We start from the raw sequence: 24,479 nt of genomic DNA on the forward strand, positions 1-24,479 counted from the left end.
TTCCCATTAACACAGATTAAAGATCCCTCTGCTGAAGCTCAAACACCTCATTGGTTTTGATGTTATGGATCTTGTTTGTTTTCTTTCCAAGGTATCTTTCCTGTATGCCTCACTGTAGTCTCTCCTCTGTAGTCTTTCATCTTCAAAAAGGAAGTTCTCTTAGCTTTGGCTTCTGGGGACACTTGATAACAATGGAAAACAGTCTCCTTATCACATTTTGAGGTATATGTTGACTTAACTACTGTTCCCACAAACACTTAGGCAGTTGACCAGAAGTGAATTTTTTCTTAACTAACTGAACTTCCTTTAGGCCACCTGGAAGTCGGGGACAACACAACACTTCTAATGACAAGAATAATTAATGTGAAAGCACTTAGAGATCCTTTTTGCTGAGAGACACTCTGGCAAATGTCCAAAGTATCTATCTTTTGTGCTTTGCTTGAGGACCTATCAACAAAATCCATCTCCAGTAAGAGATTGCCATAATGTGGAGAGGTTTAATTCACCAGTTACCACCCTCTTCAAGCCCCTCATATTGTATGGATACATGACTGTTCTCCAACTTCAGAAGAAAAAGCAAAACCCCTTCAGGAGTGAAGAGAAAGGACTTGAAAAGGAAAAAAGCATTAAAAACAGTATAGCTAAACTGTAAATCTCCTATCTCTGTCCTCCAGACCACATCCCAACGAATCCAGCTGCACCCCACCCAGCAGACTTGGGGCTCCTGATTGAGAGTCCAGATACAGGGCATATATTCATCCGATTCTCCCTTCACTACTGGGTGTTAGTCCAGCTTGTGCTCAGGGTGTGGAATCTAGTTGGAGTTTCAATGTGTAGGATCTACTCCTGGGGTTTTGGCAAGACTGAGAAGGGTAAGGTAACTTGCAGGCAATGGGGACTGATAGGCCAAGGGGTTTCAGACACGGCGGCGCGGTGGGGATTGTAGAAAACTCATGGAAGGCTTAAGTCCGGTGTTGAGTCATTCACCTGCTGCTTCAGGAGGCCACCGAATGGCTGTATATGGACAAGGTCAAACCCAGGGACACAACTGGGATAACCGGTATTCCTGGTAAACTGCCATTCAGACACTTGGGTATTTGGAGAGGTGGGGAAGGGACGCGCGGGTGGAGGTGAGGGCGAGAGGGGGTGTTGAGGGAGGAGGCAGGATGGTGAAGGGAAATGCTAGGGCAGCTTCCTCCTGGCTGCAGCTCCAGGAGGCATTTGGAGAACGGTGTTCTGGGTTGGGGGTGGGTCCCTCACTGGCCACGGGTCTTGACCTTTCCAAGCCTCCATTTACTCCCTCAAGAGGCCTCGACTCTGATCTCTGTGGCCCTCCTGCCCTTTGATTCTGGTTCTTTTGAGGGAGGCTCTGCTTTGCAGTCTTGGGAAGAAAAGATATTCTCTGCTGCAGGCAGGCCGGAATAGGAAGGCCAGGAAAGCAGCCTCTGTGACACGGATTGTATTTATTTAGACACCTATATTAAAAATTATTTTGGTTTAAAAAAAAAAAAGACCCTCTTCCCCGAGTCCGGGCTGGAACCTTGCACCGCGCCCGTGCGGAGCCTGCCCGTTCTCCCGAACGGCCAGGTGGCCTGTGCGAGGCGCTTCCCTTCCCCGCTGCTTTGCGCGCAGCCTCTCCCTGCAGGCCCCGCACCGCCGCCGCCTTCCCCGCCGCCCCGCGGCCTTCCCGAGCTCCCTGCCGGCTTCCTAGGGGGTGGGAAAGCCGGCGAGTGGAGCTCGCTAGGCGAAGGGCGCTTAGCTTGTTGGTGGGCCGCCCGCGCCCCGGGCGGTGACTCCTCCTGGGAAGGGCGTTGGGGGCGGCACCGCGCAGGGCTGGAGAGCGCCTGGCCTCGCGGGGCTGGGACGCCCGGGGGGCCCGGCGAGGGAGGGGGCGGCCCCGAGCCGGCGGCGGGAGCGAGCTCCTCCTCCGGCCGGTATAAGAGCTGAGTCCGGCAGCGCCCCGGCGGCGTGTGCGGCGGCACAGGGTTCCCTATTCGGATCGGAAGGCCTGCTGAGCACCCCCCGCCCGCTTCCATAAGGCTTTGCCTTTCCAACTTCAGCTACAGTGTTAGCTAAGTTTGGAAAGAAGACCAAAAGAAGACCCCGGGCCCTTTCTCTTTTGTTCTTCGCCGTAGTAGTTGTTGGGGTCTTTGGGCACAAGGCTCCTGGGTTTTCCTCGGTGCTCTCTTCAGTTCCTTGCACTCCTGTTAACAAGCACCTCAGCAGAAGCGGCGACAGAAGAGCAAGCGGGGGGCGCCTGGTGTCATGACCAGGGCAAGAAAGCAAAACGGCCAGGGAGGATGTTGGGGTGAGTTGACCCAACGCGTGCGGTGGGCGGTGGACGCCAGCAGCTCCACGCAGGTTCGGGAGGAACGCAGCTCAGAATGCTTTGGAGCTCGTTTGACTCATATTTCAATAAGGGCTGAGGGAGAAAGGAATTTGAAGGTGTGGGAAAAGGGGCTTGCACGCAGGCAAGGATGGAGTAGACTGGGCAGTTTCGACTGCCTGTTTCAAGAATGTTGAAACAGGAGCTTTCTTCACTGTATGCGAAGTTATGCGGTTATTGACCAACAGGTCATGCTGTGTTTAAGTGTGGGGTATTAAGTAAACATCAATTCCTAGGTAATTCAATAATTGTGCATGGTATTTCCCACAAAGTAGTTTTTAATAATCATGTTTAGTAAGAGCAAATGAATAAGCAATCCAAGCTCAGCTCACTCAAGGGAGGAAATATGCTTTTTATCTTGCCCCCCATGTGTCTTTGCAGAATCCTTAACCAGCTACCTGACCTCTGCAAAATTCCTTCTCTACCTTGGTCATTCTCTATCGACTTGGGTAAGTGAGAATATACAGTAATTCTTACAACATGCTTGCACAATTTCTTGTTTCCTTTCATTCGAGCCAGTTGTAGTAAGCCGTCTTCCAGTTTTGTCATACAGCTGCACAAATCAACCGTTCAAATATACATGCTTTAATGAAAAAGTTATTTTCACCAAAGTTATTTTCCCAGAGATGTTAGTAAATGCTATTTAATTATCAGGTTATCATACTTTATTTAGAATGACAACTATCCAAATGCAGGATCAACAAAGACAGGAATATTTGCATTGTTTGTGAATTGTACTTTGCATTAATAGGCTGAGTAAATGGTAATATCTGCTACTAATGGATGAATGTCTCATATACTTTCTATTATTTCACACTGTAAGATATTTCTCTTATTTCCTATGTTAAAATTTTAAGTTCCACCATCTTGCATTGTGAAAATACTGTAGAATAGTGGAGTGCTGTTCACCGACTAATTTAGGCTAAAAATTGCATTCTACAGTTAATTTAAATATAATTGACCTGAAGAGCAAATAGCTGTGTGATGAAAATTCTCGTCTTTAAAAATGTTATCTGTAGGTTGATCTATGTGATCTCAGACTATCTTAAAAACCATCATCATCATCCAATGAAAATCAGCAACTGATTCATAATTCTCCTGACTACCAATGTGATTTTGGAAGCATCCCAGTGTTTCTGTGGGCCTGGGTTTTTTCATCAACCTGCACCGCCCCCCAAAAAGAATAGCCCCCAAAGCATGCTGGATGTGTGTTTAATTAATGACGGTTAGAATCTTTAAAATTAGCAATTCTTCTTATTGTTTAAAAGCAATAAATTTGAGTCTAGTCTATTCATGCCTCATATGTGATACTTGATTAAAAAGAACCATGAGTAAGAAGAAAGAATTTTGAGGCTATATTTTATGAAGGTTGTTTTTTTTTTTTAACTGGAAACTTCTATTGGATCTTCCTTAAGACATGAATGTAAACTACTGTATGAGGAAATCTGTACCCATGGCCTTGGGAAATTATTAAGCTAGTTTATCAGCTCTTTAAGAAATAACAGTTCAAAGATGACTTTTTAGAAAGGACAGCTCCTGTCTCCCCACAGCTTAGACAAAGATGACTCTGCAAATACATGTAAACAAAGTTTGTTTCATTTCCAACAGCTAATTATTCTAAGTAGAAATCTCATGAAACTACCCTTAATCTGAACCAATAGTTTGTTCTTCCAATTTAATCCAGTAAATGTTTAAAAAACCCACTAATAGGTGATGGAGATAGTGTCTGAAATTGTCATCTTGAGGTCTGGATCTTTCTCTTAAGGGAAGAAGGTGCCTCTCTTCCAAATACTGATCAAGTTTAAGGTTTATGTGACCTTTTGTTATTAGGTTGGGAGGTCACATTTGCCAAAAGAGTAGAACCTGTGGTTGCTTCAGGAGGATTTTTTGTCATGTTTATGAAAAGTTCCACAAGAAAAATGACAGGTGCTTACCCCAATCTTACAGTAAGTTGAGCAAAGAAAGTTCTTGGGGGATAGCTGGATTTTAAAAAACTCCAGTAACTACAACCATATAAGGTTTAGTGGATTTTTTCTTCTTATTGCAAAGGACTGCAAAAGAGGAATGCTCTAACTCTAGATAATTCTACCTTTTCAATTTTGCCTCCTGTTTGACACCCTGCCTGATTTTATTACAACAAAATATGTGTTTATGTATATATATATATGTATGTGTACATATTTGTCTACACATTCCCCTGCCAACTCTGCCAACTCATGGTTTCCTGGACACTGAATATAGAGATGTTTACATCTGTGTGGGACTGAATGCTTTTTATTTCTGACTTCATTTCTACCTGCCAGGGGATCCATACATTTTACTCCTACTATCAGAATACAAAATATTGTAAAAAATATATCCTGTTATCAAGTCACTTACAGTGTAATTTAGTATCAGCTTTAAAAAATATATCTAATTACAAAAAGGTAACTAACAGTGTAAGGTAGTGAAAAAGGGTGGCCAGTTGTTTTTATCTTATGTCACTATCCTGTGGACCTTCTCTATGTATACTCCAGATGTCTGCATGGCTCCAGCCCTTATTTCCTTCATTTCTCTCCTCCTAGAAGTCTGACTGCTTCCTCCTGCTCCACCCTACTTTATTTTTCCTCATAACATTTATACCACCTGACCTATTCTGGATTTGTTTTTGGTCTCTGCTCACTAGGATGCAAGCTGCATGAAAACATGCACCCTGATTTTTGTGCACTGCTGAATTTCTAGTGCCTACAATAGCAGTGGGTACATAGGAGCCTCTCAGTAAGTATTAAGTGGATTAATGACTGTGATCATTCATTTACAGATATTCAGTTGGCCTTAGGCTCTCAGTCCACTGGGGGCAGATGGACGTGTAAACAAATCATCATAGTGTGGTGGCAGCATGAGGGAGTACAGGAAATGGGCATAAAGAAGGAAGGGGTGGGTTTGAGATTACACTTGGTTAGCATGTACTGAAACTTTACATGATTCTAGGGCTTTGTGAGAATAGAATAGAATCCATGGCTTCTTAAAGCCTAAACCCTTTGGAAATTAGGGTAACGGTAGCAATTTTATTCCTCTCCATCAAGGAGGTGGCATGCCATCCAGGGATAAGGAAAAGAGAAAAGTTTAATTCAGTAACAGTTGTTTTCATGGCCTGCTTTAGAGGAATCTAAAACATACTTTTTTGGAAAAGAGATAACAGTGAAAAAACAAAGAAGCAATAGTAGTAGAATAGTAGCCCTTATTCTTTATGTTAAGAAAGAAGAAATTCATTCATGGAGGCAACCTATCATTTGGGGGCATTTATGTGTTTTTATTTTTACCTTGCGAGCAATTCAGAGAAATGGAGATTAGAATCAAGTACCTCCACTCTCTTCATTTCATTTTATTGTAATCAAATCTAAATTTGTTTCTCATGTTAAAGATTAAGAAAACAGCTTATTTTGTTATTGGCATCTTTACCTTAATATATAGACTTGTCTTTTTACTGGTTTCAAACAGTGTATCATACATTTAAAAAAATTTTTGGTATCATTAATATACAATCACATGAGCAACATTGTTGGTTACTAGATTCCCCCTATTATCAAGTCCCCACCACATACCCCATTACAGTCACTGTCCATCAGCGTAGTAAGATGCCATAGAGTCACTACTTGTCTTCTCTGTGCTATACTGCTTTCCCTGTGCCCCCCACCAGATTATGTGTGCTAATCATAATGCCCCTTTTTCCCCTTCTCCCTCCCTTCTCACCCACCCTCCCCTGCTCTTTCCCTTTGGCAACTGTTAAGTCCATTCTTGGGTTCTGTGAGTCTGCTGCTGTTTTGTTCCTTCAGTTTTTGCTTTGTTCTTATGCTCCACAAATGAGTGAAATCATTTGGTACTTGTCTTTCTCTACCTGGCTTATTTCACTGAGCATAATACCCTCTAGCTCCATCCACGTTGTTGCAAATGGTAGGATTTGTTTCTTTCTTACGGCTGAATAGTATTCCATTGTGTATATGTACCACATCTTCTTTATCTGTTCATCTACTGATGGACACTTAGGTTGCTTCCATTTCTTGGCTATTGTAAATAGTGCTGCGATAAACATAGGGGTGCATATGTCTTTTTGAAACAGGGATACTGCATTCTTAGAGGAAATCCCTAGGAGTGGAATTCCCAGGTCAAATGTTATTTCTATTTGTAGTCTTTTGAGGAACCTCCATACTGCTTTCCACAATGGTTGAACTAATTTACATTCCCACCACCAGTGTATGAGGGTTGCCCTTTCTCTGCAGCCTCGCCAGCATTTGTTGTTCCTAGTCTTTTCTGTGTTGGCCAACCTAACTGGTGTGAGGTGATATCTCATTGTGGTTTTAATTTGCATTTCCCTGATAATTAGCGATCTGGAGCATCTTTTCATGTGCCTGTTGGCCATCTGAATTTTTTCTTTGGAGAAGTATCTGTTCATATCCTCCGCCCATTTTTTAATAGGGTTATTTGCTTTCTGGGTGTTGAGGCATGTGAGTTCTTCATATATTTTGGACGTTAACCCCTTGTTGGATGTGTCATTTACAAATATATTCTCCCATACTGTAGGATGCCTTTTTCTTCTGCTGATGGTGTCCTTTGCTGTACAGAAGCTTTTTAGCTTGATGTAGTCCCATTTGTTCATTTTTTATTTTGTTTCCCTTGCCCAAGAAGATGCATTTAGGAAAAAGTTGCTCATGTTTATATTTAAGAGATTTTTGCCTATGTTTTCTTCTAAGAGTTTTATGGTTTCATGACTTATATTCAAGTCTTTGAATTTTGAGTTTACTTTTGTTTATGGGGTTAGACAATAATCCAGTTTCATTCTCTTGCATGTAGCTCTCCAGTTTTGTCAACACCAGTTATTGAAGAGGCTGTCATTTCCCCATGTATGTCCATGGCTCCTTTAACACATATTAATTGACCATATATGCTTGGGTTTATATCTGGGCTCTCTAGTCTGTTCCATTGGTCTATGGGTCTGTTCTTGTGCCAGTACCAAATTGTCTTGATTACTGTGGCTTTGTAGCAGAGCTTAAAGTTGGGGAGCTTAAACCCTCCCGCTTTATTCTTCCTTCTCAGGATTACTTTGGCTATTCTGGGTATCATACATTTTTAATCATTTAGTACAATGGCATTTAAAACTTAAACAATTTCTATTTAAGTAAGAAAACTATTATCAAAGCAAACTTAAAAAAAAAGTTGTCTCAGAAATACTTATTATATTGTTGATTAATCCTCAAGATTTTTGAGCATTAATGGATCAAATGTAATGTACAAGAGCAATATACTTAATAAATCAGTCTAGGGTTTTGCTACTTATTCTATATTTATTCATTCACAACTGGGACCCATTGCGTGTCCACTCCTTTGTTGATTCCAGTTATTTATTGTGTATCTACTCTAGGCCAAGCACTGTGCTGAAGGTTAAGCATGCAGAAAGTTCTGGAGTTCATATTCCAGACTATCAAGTGAGAATCAGTCTTTAAAACATGGTGTTTCCATGGCTTTCAATGTTTGTTTTAATATTAACTTGACCACATCCATTTCATTCACCAAGGCCCTTTTCATATATTAATTTTGAATAGTGGTTTTAAATTATGTTCATAATCTTCCATACCAAAGTTCTTTACTTGGCACATTGACATCTTGGGCTGAATAATTCTTTGTTGTTGGGAACTTTCCTATGTTTCGTAGATGCCAGTAGTACCCCCAGTGCCCCACAGTTGTGACAACCCAAAACAGCACTAGGCATTGTCAAATGATCCCTGGAAAGTTAAATCACCCTCACTTGAGAAATACTGGTCTGCATGAATTTTACTGTAAATTATGGCTATTGTATACATGCATTAGTGTAAGTTTTGAATGTAGAAGATTGTTGCCTTGGCTTTAATAAATTTTTTAAAAAGTCCTTTGACAAAGCAGAATAATACTTTGTTCCTGATACATTAAATTTATCAAGAAGATGTTAAGGGACTTAGAAAGAACTAGGAGTATAGTACTCCTACTGGATTGACCACATAGGGTCAAATCCAGAAAGAGCTTATTTTGCATGGGAATTTAGCTTCCTACAGTGATTTCCAGGGATGAGTTATGATAAAATATTGTTGTCCTATATTATGTTAACACAGAAGTCAGAGATGGAGCCTAAAATCTTATAATATAGGCCATTATAAACTTATTACACATCAATTTACCCAACTTATTTAAAAGTCTGTTATCCCACACTTTGCAGTAATGAATTCCAAATTCCTTATGTACTCTGAAGTGAATAAATAAGTAGTTTTGTCCATTTTCAAAATCCATCAGTATTAAAATATTAAAAAAACTACATGCCTATGCATTTATTTTTGACATCTTCATTCTTGTAGTGCCTGAATTTGCCCATTTTAATTCCATCTTTCTGATTGCCTTACTGTTTTATGATGTTGAAATTTATTTGTGAAATATACTGTAGATTGTTAGGGGTAAGAGAAATGTTAGAGATCATATCATCCAGTTTTATCATTTTACAAATTGGGAAACTGGCTTTTTCTTGACATTCAAGGCATACTAATGTTTATGAACAATCCAGTAGTTTCATTCCGGTTCAGTAGCAAACTACTCAAAGCTTCTAAAATCAGGATAGGTCAGTTCCAGGCCCAGGTAGAAACCTGACACAAAAGAGAAGAGGTTTTGTCGCAAAAAACCCTGTTGGGTCTGGAAAGTGTGAATAATTTGTTTTCTAGAATGATAAGGCATACGTGCTTTTCATTAATATCATTGTGCCAGGATGAACAGTTTTAACACCTGACCAGTATTCATTCCATAGAGGAATTGTTGACTTTGAAAATTTCATGATGTAACTGGAAGCTTTTGATAAGGAAGCAACTTCCTGAGTATAACTGACTAGAAACTAAAAATATTTCATTGAAACATTTTCTCTTTTCTTCTAATTTAGGGTGATCGGATGTGGCACTTTGCAGTGTCTGTGTTCCTGGTAGAGCTCTATGGAAACAGCCTCCTCTTGACTGCAGTCTATGGGCTGGTCGTGGCAGGGTCTGTTCTGCTCCTAGGAGCCATCATTGGTGACTGGGTGGATAAGAATGCCAGACTTAAAGGTAAGTGGTGTTAGAGCTGATGACTTAGTTATTCATGCGACAGGTGCCTGAACTGGCGAGAGACCCACTATGTGTCTGTGCTCCACACCTGAGTGAGGGGAGGTCCTGGGGCTTCTGCACAGAGTTGGGATGCCAAGATATTGAGCTTATAGATTTAATTCCAGATGTTAATGATTAACACCATAGCAGTATCCTGGGAACCATGTTAAACATTAGAAGTTTACTTAACTCTGGCATCCTCTCTGTGACTTGCACCAGTGTCCACTTAGTGTGATGGTTCTGGGACAGCTTTAATGCCAGTCCTTTGGGTTGCTGTGCTTCATATAGAAGTGTACTTAGGGGACTTGAAAGCCATAAGTTTAGGGAGAATAGCTGAGTCTGGATCACAGGGAACTGAATTATGTTTTTGAGGGAAAAAGAAGTGATAGCATATTGACATCTAGTGCATTAATACTGAAATCATTCAGTTTTATATATGAAAGGGAGAAAGCAATCGAGCAATTCAGTTATTCGGAATATAAGGACAATGTGAATAATAATTCAGGGCAAAATTTTCCTGAATTGCTCAGTTGATAATGCCAAGACCAGGCCGTGTCTCTCTTAGACATTGGGGAAAGATTGAGCTAGCAGATTTTCTCAGTACAGGATGATTGCCTCTGGATAGAGAGCAACTGGATTATCAAATTCTAGGACTTATGCTATTAATAAAGTGATTGAAATAGACATTTGCCTGTTTTGGGAACCAAATGAGAACCAAAACACATATAGAGAAAGTTTCGCATCCTAGAAAAAATTCCTGGTTATTTACATCACTATACATAGGAACATAGGAATATTATACGTAGAGACCTTTAACCTTATGGTTGTTGACTATTAAAATCACAGGTTAGGAAAGAATGTAGAGTTGAATAAAGAAGAGTATGGTGGGATAGCAATCTCCTCCTTAGCCCTTGTAATCAACTCATATGTCGTCCTGCAGGAAAATGGTCTCTGATGCCTCTAGGCTGAGTTGGCCATTTCTCCCTCTGCCCCAAGAACGCTTTGTTAATTTCTCTGTTATTTCATAATTATCTCTTCACAAGTCTATCCTTCCTCTGGTCTGTGAGGTTCTGAAAGCTAAGAACCTCAGTCAGTGGATATTTAATCATTGTACAGTGAATGAATGAGTGATATGTTGGGATTTTATTTCAAACTAATTTCAGAAAGCAGTTTATTTTGTCTTGAGGCTTTGATAAGACCTTATTAAGCCAGAATGAGCTTTACTGTCCTTGAATAGAAGAGCTTTAATTATACCTTTCATGTAAAACTCTGTTTTTCAGAGTGCTTTTATTAGTATTTTTTTTGACAATCATAATGGCCTCCTAAAGTAAGGAAGGCAGATATGTTTTATCATCCTCACCTTATAGATACAGACAACAGAGACATTTAGTATCCTGTTCAAGATCATCTACCCTAGTGAGTGGCAGAGAAAAGACTACTAAGTGTCCTAACCTGACCTACCTGCCTATTCTGACTCCAGGACTTCATCTACATGAGTACCTTATGCTAAGAAAGTTAGCATTTTCTGGGAGGGAAGGTGAAGCTTAGAATTTCATAGCAATGGCAAATAGCATTATTATGCCAAAAGGAACACACTGCTGCTTTATTCCTGACAAATTTTTACATGTCTTTCCTATTTATCCACAGCATCTTATCAGATGCAGCCTTCTATGTAAGAGACTTAAGGATCCCATGACCTCTTCCTTAACCTCCTCCATTACCTACTACATGTTCTTATTTTAGCTTAAGTAACAAAAGAGCAGAGAGATGGATCTAGTCTGTGTAATATAGTTCTGTTTATGATGGCAAACTTTCGAGAGAATAAACTAAATGAAAATATGGCCATTATGAAAGGCTTCAACTAACAGAGAAAAAACGGTGGGTATTTCATCATTCTGTCTGCAAGTTTTACTGGTCTTGTGTGACCTGCTGGATCCTACTGGAAATTGTTGATTCAGGATTTACTTCAGGAGTGTTTTTTTCTTAAAGTAATTTGCAGATATGCTGGTGTAGTAGAACAAGGTTGTGTGGTTAAAAGCAGCTCCACCGAGATGTTTTGTATAGTGAACACTTTGTTCCTCCCTCCAACAGTGGCCCGGACTTCACTGGTGGTACAGAATGTTTCTGTCATCCTGTGTGGCATCATCTTGATGATGGTTTTCTTGCATAAAAATGATCTTCTGACCCTTTACCATGGATGGGTTCTTGTAAGTTCTCAATGATATTCTTGATGGCAGAAATTTGCACATCTGGTCATGGTAAAAGAGATGAAAACCTTTTGAGGCTAGAGAGTGTTTTTTTGCAAATGGGACCTTTTAATATTGATCTCTGTGTCTACTGTAATATCCCCTACAATTTTTGTTATGTTTTGTTCTTGTTTTTTTTGCCCCCAACAGGCTCTCATTAACTTTTGTTTGTAAGTTCCATCCTATTGGTTTATTTCCTATTTTTTTATGGCATTTCTAAGAGTTTATTATATAGTCCTGTTGTTTGTTAGTTTCAGCTTGTTAGAATTAACCTGTAATTTGTTCACACCATATAAGAAATGTTGTCTATATATATGTAAATTAGTCATGCTGTGTTTCTCCAATAATAATTGGTATTTTTGTTTGGGGACATGGACTAAGTAACTTGTCACACTATGATTTTATGATAGCTTGATGGAAAAGAGGAGAGAGATGGGGTGTGGTAGAACACAATGGATTTGATGTCACTATTGAATCTTCTTTTATATATTTAGATTGATATTGTAGAGTTTCAAAGGCAGGTAGAACATTAGAAATCTTCTAGTCTATTCCCTTCATTTTGTTGATGAAAAAACCCAAGGCACAGTAATGTTAGTGGATTGTCCATTATCGTGCAACTAAAAAGTTGTCAGAACTCTGACTTAAATACAAGTGTTCTTGGTCCTACTTTAATTTTTTTCCTGAAGGGGAGATACTTGTAGGGGAAAGTAAAAACTACCCCTGTGTTAACACTTTATGAGCTCTGCCATATGAATATGCATATAACTATTATAATTTTTGTATTATGTGTACTACAGATGATATAGATTAGGAAGGTATTATGCTCTTTGACCTGACTACTGGTATTGTTTCAAGTCTACAAAGTAAAATGATTTCTTTTGGTTTTATGAAATGAAAGCAGAATACAAATTTTATTATTATGACGGCAAAGACCATTTTAAACTGCATTGTACAGTGAGGTAGGGGAAGTGTGGTAAACTGAAATTTTAATTAAATTGTCCCCTGTAATTCCTCAGACTTCCTGCTATATCTTGATCATCACTATTGCAAATATTGCAAATTTGGCCAGTACCGCCACTACAATCACTATCCAAAGGGACTGGATTGTTGTCGTTGCAGGAGAAGACAGAAGCAAATTAGCAGGTGATCTGTTTTTCTTCTTTCGTCTAGTATATTAGGATTCACTTCAAATCAGTGCTAATAAATGAGGCTCAAGCCTTTTTTTTTTTCTGGGTATTTTTTTTAAGAAGACTAAATTGAAAGCATAGTCTTTTTCTTACCACATTATCAATCTCAGTGCAGAGTAATCTCACTGTTAGGGAGTGAATTCATAGGATAATGTACTTCTTTTTTATTCTATGGAAACCTGGCAAATGGAAGAACATTTCTTTTGAGCTCTTTCTTTTAAATTCTGTTCATGGTTTCTAAATATTTACTTAACACTTGGGACAGTGAGTGTCTGACACAGGATTTTGTCAGTCATACTGTGGATATTATTACCAGTACTTAGTGGTCATGCTATAGATATTATTCTTCTCCAAACCAAATAGAAACAACTTAATTCTAGGAGAGACTCTAGAAGTCAATTCCTTAAACTTTGAAATTATAATCTATAACTTTTACTACATTACATATGATGTAATATAATTGCTCTTACAAATACTAAAGAGTGAGAGGGCAGAATATGGTTTTAAAGAAGCTTACAATCTTGGTTGTCCATTGGAAACATACAAGAGGCCCAAAAAAGACTGAAGAATGCTTATAAGGCAACATGTCCTATTGCATCAATGATATTTGGGCTCAGAATACCCTACTCACTCAGTATTCCCTGCCCTCCCTTACACAGACACAAACTGGATTGATAATTACATGGGCTAAAGGAGGAAGGGTACACCTATCTACACATTAGAGAAGCTGAATCAGCTCTGCTGGTCATTGAGATAATGGGTATCACAAACACATTGCCCAACCATCCTGACAGACAAGAAAACCATTCTTGATGACTTTAATGGCTTATCCCATGACACAGGAAGCAAGATTAGGTGCTGGGGTCAGCAAGCAACTTTGACTGGACCGTGTGGTTGAAAAAAAAAGACAGAAAGTCGGTAGTTAGAGAAAGAGAACAAAATCTGTGGAAGGTCTGAAAGAAAAGAATTTGCTGAAGTCATCACTTTGTGGTAGCAGAATTATAATTGAGACAGAAATATCACAGGGATTTGAGAGGATGGTATATGCATATGGTAAATTTAGCACTTAGGAATCTACTGCAGGAAATTCTCTCTGGAGCTCAATAGTGATTCTTACTGATTTTTCTTCCTGGATCATTTACTAATAGGAAATAATTCCCTATTTCTTTTCTATCACATTGAACTATAAGATAAGGCTTTGTCCTTTTTTTGTGTTTAGTTCCTTTCTTTTCTAAAGGTACTATTTTGAGTAGGTAGTACGTGTCCATGTTTAAAATTCAAAGGGTACAAAAGAATATGTTTTGAAAATAGATTACATATTATATCTGTTGGCATATATTTTGGGGAAAGTTGGATTTTAAAATAATTTTTTCTTATATGAATTTCTTAACTCATTTTGACTCTGAAGTCTGCACAGTCTGTAAAAAGAAGTCTTTAATTTGGTCTAAATACATACTTAAATAAATAATAAAACAAAGATGCATATAACTTTGTGGGATCTTTCTGACTATAAAGTGATGTCCCAGAACAACAGAAATATGACTGGCCACTTCTCTCTGTCTTTTCTTATATTTGGAATTATTGCAAAGCAGAAGAATCTAGGCCAACCAGTCTATTTACTAACTTTCTGAAGTTTCTCAAGTTTAAGAAAGGAAGTAAGCTGCCTGCTGAACTCTTGTCCTCTGTGAGTTAGCTTTTAGTACATGGTGCTCTTTCACATCAGCCAGCAGCCTCATGAAGGAAAATATTCATACTGTCTCTCCTCAAGTTTTGATGTCAGCATTGTTAAAAAATTAAAAACCCTGCTTCCAAACAGGATATAGAAAATTCTTTAGTTCTGAGGGTCAATAAAGGGCTAACCATGGATTTTTGGTTCCATTTTTTCAATAAGGCAGACTTACTGAACAGACAAAAAGGAGGCGGCTAAAGGAAAAATAGAAGAGGGAAGTGAAAAAGTACACATTGAGGGGACTCTGGCTGCTGCCTTGGGCATCTCCAAGGCTGGGTCACTATACGCTGATGCACCTACTACAGTCAAGAGTGGTTTTTATTTATGTAAGCTGATTTTTGAGGTTGTTGCCAAAAATTGTTAGAAACCCTAGCAAGAGACTGGACAGGGTTGGCTGCCCGTGTGTGTGTGTGTGTGTATGTGTGTGTGTTTCTGAGTAGATTTTAAAGCTGGCTCAGTGGCATCAGGCCAAAATATAAACAGCTGTTACCATGTAATTTAGACAGCTTAGAGAAAAAAACAGTATCTTTACTATTTTTCCACATAAATACTGTTAATCTGTTCATCAGTTTGTCCAGAGACTTGATTTAGTGTTTTATTAAAGCATTCCCTTGAGCCATGACCCTAAGCCTGTCAAGTCTGTTTGAAGCTCACTTCCTTTTCCGTACTTTTTATTCCATCTGTTGTTTTATTTCCTTTCCTATTTCCTTTGTTAATCACTCATTATTTATAGCTTCTGAGGTTTTTTTTGTCCACCATTCTAAAGAAATATCTGTTGGTCAGTTTGATCAGGTATGGCAGATGAATTTCTTGTTTGAACTCTATTGACTAAAAATTGATTTCACATTTAAGGTAGACAAACCTGCTGGCTGCTATTTGCTCAGTAAATCTGTTTTTTATTATTATTCTGTGAGATATAATATACCCTTTAAAATAGCAAGTAGTTATTTAATGTCATATTCTGTGTCACAGCTGTGGCTGAAAATAGTTGAATTGGGATTAAATGGGCACACATTTATGTTTGCAAAGAATAAATACAAATTTTTAAAAAGGATATGTTTGCATACTCAGAAGACTGATTCTCCTTTAGCCTGTTACTAGTAAAATGATTAGGCCTTTTTAAAGATTATTATTTAATTCGTTCTTCTTCAGAAAAATAAAAGCTGTTTCTGATACATTATACATAAACATTATTAACTTCCTAAATTTGATATAAAACAGAAATTGGTGGCTTTAAGAAGCTTCATAAGCATATGTAAACAGAGATAGTGAATGTGTAACAAATCATTTTAACTAAATTAATGCTCTGGGGCTTTCAGATCCAAGTGTATATTTTCAGTAATACTTGATTTTTAGAATAAAAACATTGAGTTATTTGTATATGTTAACATATGAATAGGAAACTTCATGATGATGGCGTCTCCCCTGCCAGGTCTTAGTTGGGGGCAGGGGGAAGCCAGTGAAGCCTCTGTAAAAATGGTCACGTGTAAGATCAATGAAAACTGCCTTTGCCTCTCAAGTGAAAGGTGAAATGTGTCAAAGTTCTCCTGTTATATAACCATTATACACTCATAGGACTAGCTGGAAGGTAATTGAGGACCAGGAAAAACTAAAGCAGGAATAAAGGTGATTTTCTGTTAATATACCTATTAGTCACATACTGCTTTTCCTTTAAGGTACCCCACATGATTGATAAGGACTTGTCTCATTACTTTGCACTCTACTCTGTGAGATAGAGAATGAGAAAGTAGGTCATATTCTTGACTTCCTCTGCTTTATTCGTCTTGTTCTCTACTCTGACTCAGCTGTATGTTCCCATGCACGTACCCTAGACCATGTCACCACCACTAAAGCCTCCCTTTCCAGAATCTCATTCTTAGGCAGCAGGTCTTGAACGACCACCTGCTAGATGAGGAGATGCCACCTTCCAGCTCGCTCCTCTGGGATCCGGTCTGCAACAGTCCTCCAGCTGGTCGGCACCCACGCGTCATTCATTACACTTCCTTTTCTTTGTCTCTGTCTCCCTTTCTTACCCAATTAAAATTCCAAGGTCAGTCATTGGAGCACAGGACTGCTTCCTAGCACATACTCTCAGCTCACTTGGCCTCTTCTTCTTTTGACACTCTCCTTTTATAAGACCTTGGTCAAATGCAGCTCTCCACAGTGGAGGAAAACACGCGGCCTTGCTCTCTGTCCTCATTCCCACCGGTCCCAGTGGGCCCGGTGATGTTGCCAGATGATCCATTCTGTTTTCTCTGGCCCCTTCCTTCTCCCACTTCCCTAAAGGACTATTTCTCACTTGCTCTTTTCTCCTCAGACATTAATTACCTTCTCTCCCACCCTCACTTTCAGTGACTGCACTGTACTTTGTTATGTTACTGAGAACATGGAAGAAATGAGAACTGCCATTTGCTCTCACCATCACAGTGCTCTTGTTGCTTTATTATCTTTTCTCATGGAAATGTAAACTCCATGGGACAGAAAAAGATATTTTTCATTTTCTTTTTAGTACCAGAATGGTGCCTAGCTCATAACAGACATTTAATAAATGTTTGTTGAAAAAAGAATGAATGTAGAGGCACTATTGTTTTCATTTTAAAAGCTGATGTTAAACTAAATTATGTAATTTCAAAGGAATCACAATATTTGTGGCAAATTTAATGTGACTTGGTCCAAACAACAAATGATATCCTAACAAAATGGTTTGTTCTGAGAGTGCTTTTAGAACTTTATATTTTAGGAATCTATGCTCTTTGTTTATGAGTTTGTGTTATGTAAGTGGACAGTCTCTCTTTGCACACTTATCTGCCCCTTTCACCTACCTCTATAGATATGAATGCTACTATACGAAGGATTGACCAGCTAACCAACATCTTAGCCCCCATGGCTGTCGGCCAGATCATGACATTTGGTTCTGCAGTAATTGGCTGTGGTTTCATTTCGGGATGGAATTTGATGTCCATGTGTGTAGAGTACTTTCTGCTCTGGAAGGTCTATCAGAAAACACCTGCTCTTGCTGTGAAAGCTGCTCTTAAAGTAGAGGAAGCTGAATTGAAACAGCTGAATTTACACAAAGGTAAACTCAACACAATGATCAATCCTTTTATTCTGATATAAAGACCTTATATGTTGGTGAAGACCAAAACTATTTAGAATTTTTATCAGGTTTATTAGCAAGGAAGGCCTGCATGAGATTAAATGTATCACTTTGGTGGTTGAGTCAAAACCCAGGCTTGTGAGGGTCTGAGGAACAACTTTGGATTTAATCTCAAGGGATACGAATGGGACCCCTGGCTGTTTCCCTTAATATGAGCAGTAGAACACACAGGGGCAGTTGCTTAAGGATGGCTGAATGAGTTGAGCCATAGGAATGGGAAGAACAGTAGGGAAAAAGAGAATTCCTAGGATTCTATAAAGAGGGGAGTTACATGGCCATTTATAGGACAATGGAATGGAGTGAAGACGTGAAGGTGGGCATTTGTGAAGAAGAGAAGAGTAAGTTGGGCTTCCAGGTAAATGAAATCTTAACAGGACTCCAAAGAATAAGATGCCGTGTTTACCCTGACAATTGTTACATTTTGATCTTATAGGTTTGCCTGCTATTTACTTTGGTGGGAGTATAGTTTCTAAGGTGGGGGTGGTAATCAATAATATTTTGTTTGTTTAACATAAATGCTACTTGGAGATTGTTCCCTGGCTGGAATTCTTAGATATGTTAAAGAAAGTGTGTATCATAAGTAGCCAAGGATACCCATAGGGGAGGGAAGGAGGAAAAAAAATACTGAGTAAGATAATTGGCTTTTTTCCCAGTGCCCTTTCCCCCTAATAATGATGTCGTTTGTTTACAGAAACTGAGCCAAAATCCCTGGAGGGAACTCATTTAATGGGTGAGAAAGACACTAACATCGCTGAGCTGGAACATGAGCAGGAGCCAAGCTGCGCCTCCCAGATGGCCGAGCCCTTCCGCACCTTCCGAGATGGATGGGTCTCCTATTACAACCAGTCAGTGTTTCTGGCAGGCATGGGTCTTGCTTTCCTCTATATGACAGTCCTGGGCTTTGACTGCATCACCACCGGGTACGCCTACACTCAGGGGCTGAGCGGGTCTGTCCTCAGTATTTTGATGGGAGCATCAGCCATAACTGGAATAATGGGAACTGTGGCTTTTACTTGGCTGCGTAAAAAATGTGGCTTGGTTCGCACTGGTGTGATCTCAGGATTTGCCCAGCTTTCCTGTTTGATCCTGTGTGTGATCTCCGTGTTCATGCCTGGAAGCCCTTTGGACTTGTCCATTTCTCCTTTTGAAGATATCTATTCTAGGTTCATTCAAGCAGAGCCACTGTCTACAATTACACCTACAAACGTCCCTGACATCGTCTCTGCAACTGAAATGCACAGGTCAAATGGGTCTACTTCCGCTAACATTGTTCCAGAGATGAGCCCCAAATCTGTGCCCATAATCTCTGTCAGTCTGCTGTTCGCAGGCGTCATTGCTGCTAGAATCGGTAAGGCATCTCTCGATGTAGTGATGAACTAAAGTGTCCTTGAATGTTAATTTAAGCAAAATCCACTATCTTTGTATAATCCAGTATAATCCAGTCTTTATGGAATTTTTACAGTATAGCTTAAAAAATTGCATTTATGTGTGTATGTATGTACATATACTTTCTTAAAACATGGTTAGGGCTTGAAATTTTTTTCTAAATATCTTAAGTGTTACTCTTTTATGTAATTTAATTTTTTTAAAAGCTGTAATGATTATAATGTTATTTAGTAATTTATAGAGTCTTTATAGCTCTACTGAAAGGACTATAATTTAGAGGCTATTTCTCTAGGACAAGGTAACAAAATGTTTTTGGTTAAAAAACGAAAGACATGGTAGTTAGAAGAAAAACATTCTTCAGAGTTTCTCTTTAGCTAATGTGTATTTTTTGTCCACTTTGCCAAACAAATGGATATTATAGCTCTTCAAGGAAACACAATGTAAAAACTTCATACAAAGCAAACCTTAAGTAATCATTAATAGAGTTCTGATGAAATATCTCTGCCTGAATTCATTCTTGAAATGAACCCGTATTTATCTTGTGATACAAAGCAGTTCATTAATTTGTCAAAGACATTAATATCCAAGCAAGACAGTTTTATTGTAGGGGCTTTGGAACCCAAGCAGTAAATGTAATGATGGTTTAAAGTTTCCTTACACTCCAACCATAACGATATATTGGGTCTGCTCATATTAAGCTTTAAAAATATTAGTACTTATAATAGGATTTAGTGTGTCTCTGATTTCTGTCCTGCTTTTACAATATGAATAATCATAGAAAAACAGAATTACAAAGTTTGTAGACTAGACTTATTTTTGTCTGTAAAAGTATTTCTTGGAACCACTAACAACCCAGTGTTTATTAATGAAAAATAATTATCTAAGGTAAGGCTATGGTGTATATATATATATATATATATATAAAATGACTTTAATAGCATGAAATTGTATGTCTTGCACATGTCAACAGATTTTTAAACTGTAAATCTAAAATGTAAAGCTGTAAATTAAAATTCAGTCTTAAATATTTTTTTGTTATAGGTCTTTGGTCCTTTGATTTAACTGTGACACAATTGCTGCAAGAGAATGTCATTGAATCTGAAAGAGGCATTATAAATGGTGTACAGAACTCCATGAACTACCTTCTTGACCTTCTGCATTTTATCATGGTCATCCTGGCCCCGAATCCTGAAGCTTTTGGCCTACTTGTATTGATTTCAGTCTCCTTTGTGGCAATGGGTCATATCATGTATTTCCGATATGCCCAGAAAACTTTGGGCAACCAGCTTTTTGTCTGTGGTGGTAATGAAAAAGAAGTTACGAATGAAAATCAAACTAATACATCTGTTGTGTAAGACACTTTAACTGTTGCTGTCCCTGTTACTAGATTATATAGAGTGCACGTGCTTATTCTGTACCTCAGAATTCCAATAAACAGCTGGGTGTTTCTCTCTAGTTTTACCACAGCTATACCTTGAGGGCTAAAAGCTATTTAGGAAACCTAAGTCAGCAGAAGTAATTTCCCTTACATGGAAGGATAGGAAAAGAAAAACTCAGTTTAAATATGGAGACTAAAATGGTAATTCTAATTTTCCCTATTTTATCATGAGTAGGTAAAATTTTACATGGAAGAATGGTTAGTCATGGGAATTAAGTTGTTAATTGGCAGATATTTATTATCTGTATGTAAATTCAGGTATGACATTTTTCTCTAAAACTTATTCTTATTCAAGCCCAGCTAATTTACTTCTTTTTTTGGTTTCTTACTCTTGGTTTTATTATAAAAACAAATAAATTCTGCTCCAAGGATGAAGATTAAAGTTTGATAACCAATATTATCCTTATTGATCCTATTCATCTTAAGGGATTTACATGTATGTACAAAAATGAAATGCTTAACTGGAATTCTCTAATATAGGGCTTATGGTTTAACTTTAGAGAGCACCTTTGTATTTTTATTATTAGATGGCACAAAATCATGTATTAAGCATATGTAGCACTTCATAAAATAGCTATCACGTAAGCTGCACGTAGAAGCAAAGCTGTAGATTCATAGGACAGTGAATGCATAAGGACTTCAAATATGCCAATAGTTTGGCCATAGAAACTAGAAGCTAAAAGTCACACACAAGGGCAAGATCTGAGCTTAACTCATGCCACTGTCGTTAACGATCTCTGTCTTGGAATATGAGGGATTCATCTTTCAGCCTGGTAAGTTAAACATAGAAAGCAAGCCCATATTTGGAAAGGTTTTATTTTATAAATCATTTGATTTACTTTAAACATGCTCCAGTAGAGCATTTTACTTCTACTGTTTTGTACCCAGGAGTTATTTTTACATAATTGTAGAGCAAGACTGTTTGCTCATAAATGTATCCCTTTCAAATGTCTCTGAGAAGAATGGAGAGGGGAAAAAACACTTTTGTATATGTTTTTAAAAACTGTTTTACAAGTCATTTTGCCACATGCCAGTACCAACATGGTACTTTGCCTTAACTGTTTATGCACTTTTATGGAGACTGCAATACGTCGCTATGAGCACTTTCTTTATCCTTGAGGTTTAATCTTCTTTCTGTAGTATGACAAAATGATTTGCTATGTTGTAAAAATCTTTGTAAAATATTTCTATATAAAAACATTTTTAAAATCTTGATTTCTTTTTGCTGAATTGTGTTCCCCATTTATTTAATAATTGCTTTTGTTACAGAATATGTTTTTTGGATAATGTATTTTTTTCTCTTTAATAGTAGTAATTTTTAGTGTTATCTCCATGCATATGTATAGTTTATGGTGGCTTGGATAAATGTGTGGTTAACATGAGGCTCAGTACCTCATCCTTTGACTTTGAAGAAGTCACATCAAACTGAGTTCAGGTTTCTCTTCAAATTGGAGATACTATAAAACCCTACCTACCTCACAACTTTCTTGATCAAGTCAAATTAATTAACTCTTGTGGAGGCACTTTGTGGAGTATTAGATGAAGTGGTATTATTACTGGAAATTGGACCTAATTAATGATAGAGAGTTAAAGATATACTCTGCTAATAGTCCAGAGAGAGTGGAGCCACATTCTGTATATGGCAAACATTTACTGAAGACTTCATCTGTACCCCAACTGATGGGCCCTTGAATGCAGATTTAACTAAGACATGGTTAATCAGAGGCCCTTTTTCTTTCCCCTAAAGGTGGGAGCTTAAGAATTTTTGGCATCATCCCCCCAGCTACTGATCTGCTCTTGATGTTTGAACAGGCAGTAGATGCCTCTGTTCAGTTTGGGCTGCTGTCTTAACCAGGTCATTGGCTCCCTCCCACAGGGGTGGGCTGGGTTTAGAGTTTTGCTCTGAGTGTTTGTAGCTGTAATTGAAGGTCTGTGACCTTGTGAAATGAATAGACCCATCTTAGCAAAGGAGAGTCTCAGCGCTTGCTAATATGGGCATTTTGCCAAATTGTGGGCCTAGTGAGAGAGGCCTGTGTAGGAGGAAGGAGCACGGAGCTGGAGGGCTAACAGGAATTTTTACAGCTGCCTCCCTTATCTTTGCAGAGTGCCATTCAGAGCACTGCAGAGAAGGGAAGTGGAGAAGAATCCTTGCTGGGCTGGCAGCCTTTGCTGTTTACTGCCCAGGGCATGGAAGTAGGGCAGGGGTAGGGGACGGGGATGTGGGCCTGTGGGTGTGTTTCTAAATAGGGACAAACCTCAATACTTACAGGGTAATTAGGTAATACAAATGAATGAAGTGTAGTAGATAGAGAAAAATAGTCTTTCCTTTAACTTGTAATAGTATTTCATGAAAGTATCAGTTTGTTCCCACTTAAAAACAAATTATTTTTTTTTCATGCTTTACTCGATTCCATGCAAGCTTCTTATTGTGGTTAGTAAATTGGCTCAACACAGACATCCTTTGTGTATTAAACAGAGGAAAACCGTTTTCATTTCCATAAAGAAATATGCCTATGCCCATTTTGTTTTCTTGAAACACCTGGTTTGCTCGATAGGCCTTTCACTGCCACCACTCCTCTCCCACCCCTCTCAAAAAAGGAAAGGAGTGGGTATAAGAAATTTTTCCCTGTGTACCATCAGACAAAAAGCAATGCAAGAGGAGTGCAAAGCAAAGCATGGCAGCAAGGCATGCAAGTGCTGGTGGGAGGTGACGGTGTGGTAGGGCTGTGGAGAGAGAGCCGGGAGAGCTGGCGGGCACTCACAGGCTAACGGGGCAGCTGGAAGCACTCCCACTCCGCTGCCACTCAGGAATGTGGGCCCTGTGCTATCACGGCCTTTGATCTTTCAAGAGAAGCTGGGAATCTGGAGTTCTGCATAAAATCTCCAAATTCTTAAATACTGGCAACTAATGTGAAAATGATTGTTTTTCTAGCCAAACAAAATGTACTTCTTGGCTACCTATGAGCCACCATGGGCTGCCATTTTTTGAACTTTTCTCTAAGAGGATGGTTTGCAAGTGAGAAAAAGGCATTTGAATAAAGCATAGGAAGAGAGGAGGCATATATATAAAAATTGCCTATATACACAAATACATGTTGTGAAAAATATTAAGCTTGTAGGTGTCTTTTATCGGATATCATTTAAGGTCAGTCCCTTATGCATTTGGTACCTGCCATCTCAACGTTGGTGAGAATTCTGCCCTATTGTTCCTTATTTTATGTGTTGCTTGCACTTTTGGGTTAAAGGATAATGATGATTTAAAAAAAAACAAATTTAAGTTTGTCTGATTTATAAAAGTAGTGTGCTTATGTTTTGAAAAAGGAAAAGCAGACACAGAATTTTAGATTATTATGTCCCCTCTCCCCACCCTACTCCCAGAATCCTAAGAAGTACCCATTATGAACATTTTAGGGTGTCCCCTTATAGAAAAATTCTTTTTAATGAAGTAACTTATTTTTAATATTACAGCTTTTTATATCATCAGTTTGTTTGTTCACCAAGATTATATCAATATTTGTCTCTATCTGTTAAGTGATGAATGTTTACCTTCTCCCTAAAATTCTGAAGGTTAAGGTCATGTTTGCATTAAACCTGTTAATACAGTACTTAAAAATTTTTTAACATAAAACAGGGTAATTAAAAACTTTAAAAACATAGAAGTAGGTATACAAACTACGTAGCTCGTATATTTACTATGACTGAGAAATAAATTTAGTCTGAGAGTCCTTTCAACCAAAACCACTTTTACCTTTCCCCCACAATTGACAGTTACTTGAATCTCTTTATTCAGTTAAACCTTGCTTCTTCTTTTATAAAGTCT

The 24,479-nt window shown here is 38.6% G+C and overlaps 1 protein-coding gene across 3 annotated transcripts; it reads left to right on the forward strand.

The window, feature by feature from the left end:
• The first annotated feature begins 1,960 nt into the window (after positions 1–1,960).
• Positions 1,961–21,874, forward strand: SLC40A1 (solute carrier family 40 member 1). Of its 3 annotated transcripts, XM_073218531.1 has the most exons (9): positions 1,964–2,308; positions 2,768–2,835; positions 7,217–7,266; positions 9,318–9,477; positions 11,608–11,723; positions 12,779–12,905; positions 17,509–17,754; positions 18,527–19,183; positions 20,263–21,874. In XM_073218531.1, the coding sequence occupies exons 1-9, from the start codon at positions 2,301–2,303 to the stop codon at positions 20,574–20,576; spliced, it is 1,746 nt and encodes a 581-aa protein (XP_073074632.1). In that variant the 5' UTR covers positions 1,964–2,300; the 3' UTR covers positions 20,577–21,874. The 3 variants fall into 3 exon arrangements, with proteins under 3 accessions (XP_073074633.1, XP_073074632.1, XP_017523949.1); XM_017668460.3 differs by lacking the exon at positions 7,217–7,266 and having other exon boundaries at positions 1,965–2,308; XM_073218532.1 differs by lacking the exons at positions 11,608–11,723; positions 12,779–12,905 and having other exon boundaries at positions 1,961–2,308.
• The last annotated feature ends 2,605 nt before the right edge of the window (positions 21,875–24,479 follow it).

The sequence above is a fragment of the Manis javanica genome, chromosome 12 (genome assembly GCF_040802235.1).
Source record: "Manis javanica isolate MJ-LG chromosome 12, MJ_LKY, whole genome shotgun sequence".
NCBI classification, from domain to species: domain Eukaryota; kingdom Metazoa; phylum Chordata; class Mammalia; order Pholidota; family Manidae; genus Manis; species Manis javanica.

Excerpts from the sequence above, each read along its gene's own strand:
- SLC40A1 (XM_073218531.1), top strand. Across the intron at positions 7,267-9,317 it reads AGAGGCTGTCATTTCCCCAT|GGTGATCGGATGTGGCACTT; the intron begins GTATGTCCATGG and ends CTTCTAATTTAG. Across the intron at positions 17,755-18,526 it reads ACAGCTGAATTTACACAAAG|AAACTGAGCCAAAATCCCTG; the intron begins GTAAACTCAACA and ends GTTTGTTTACAG.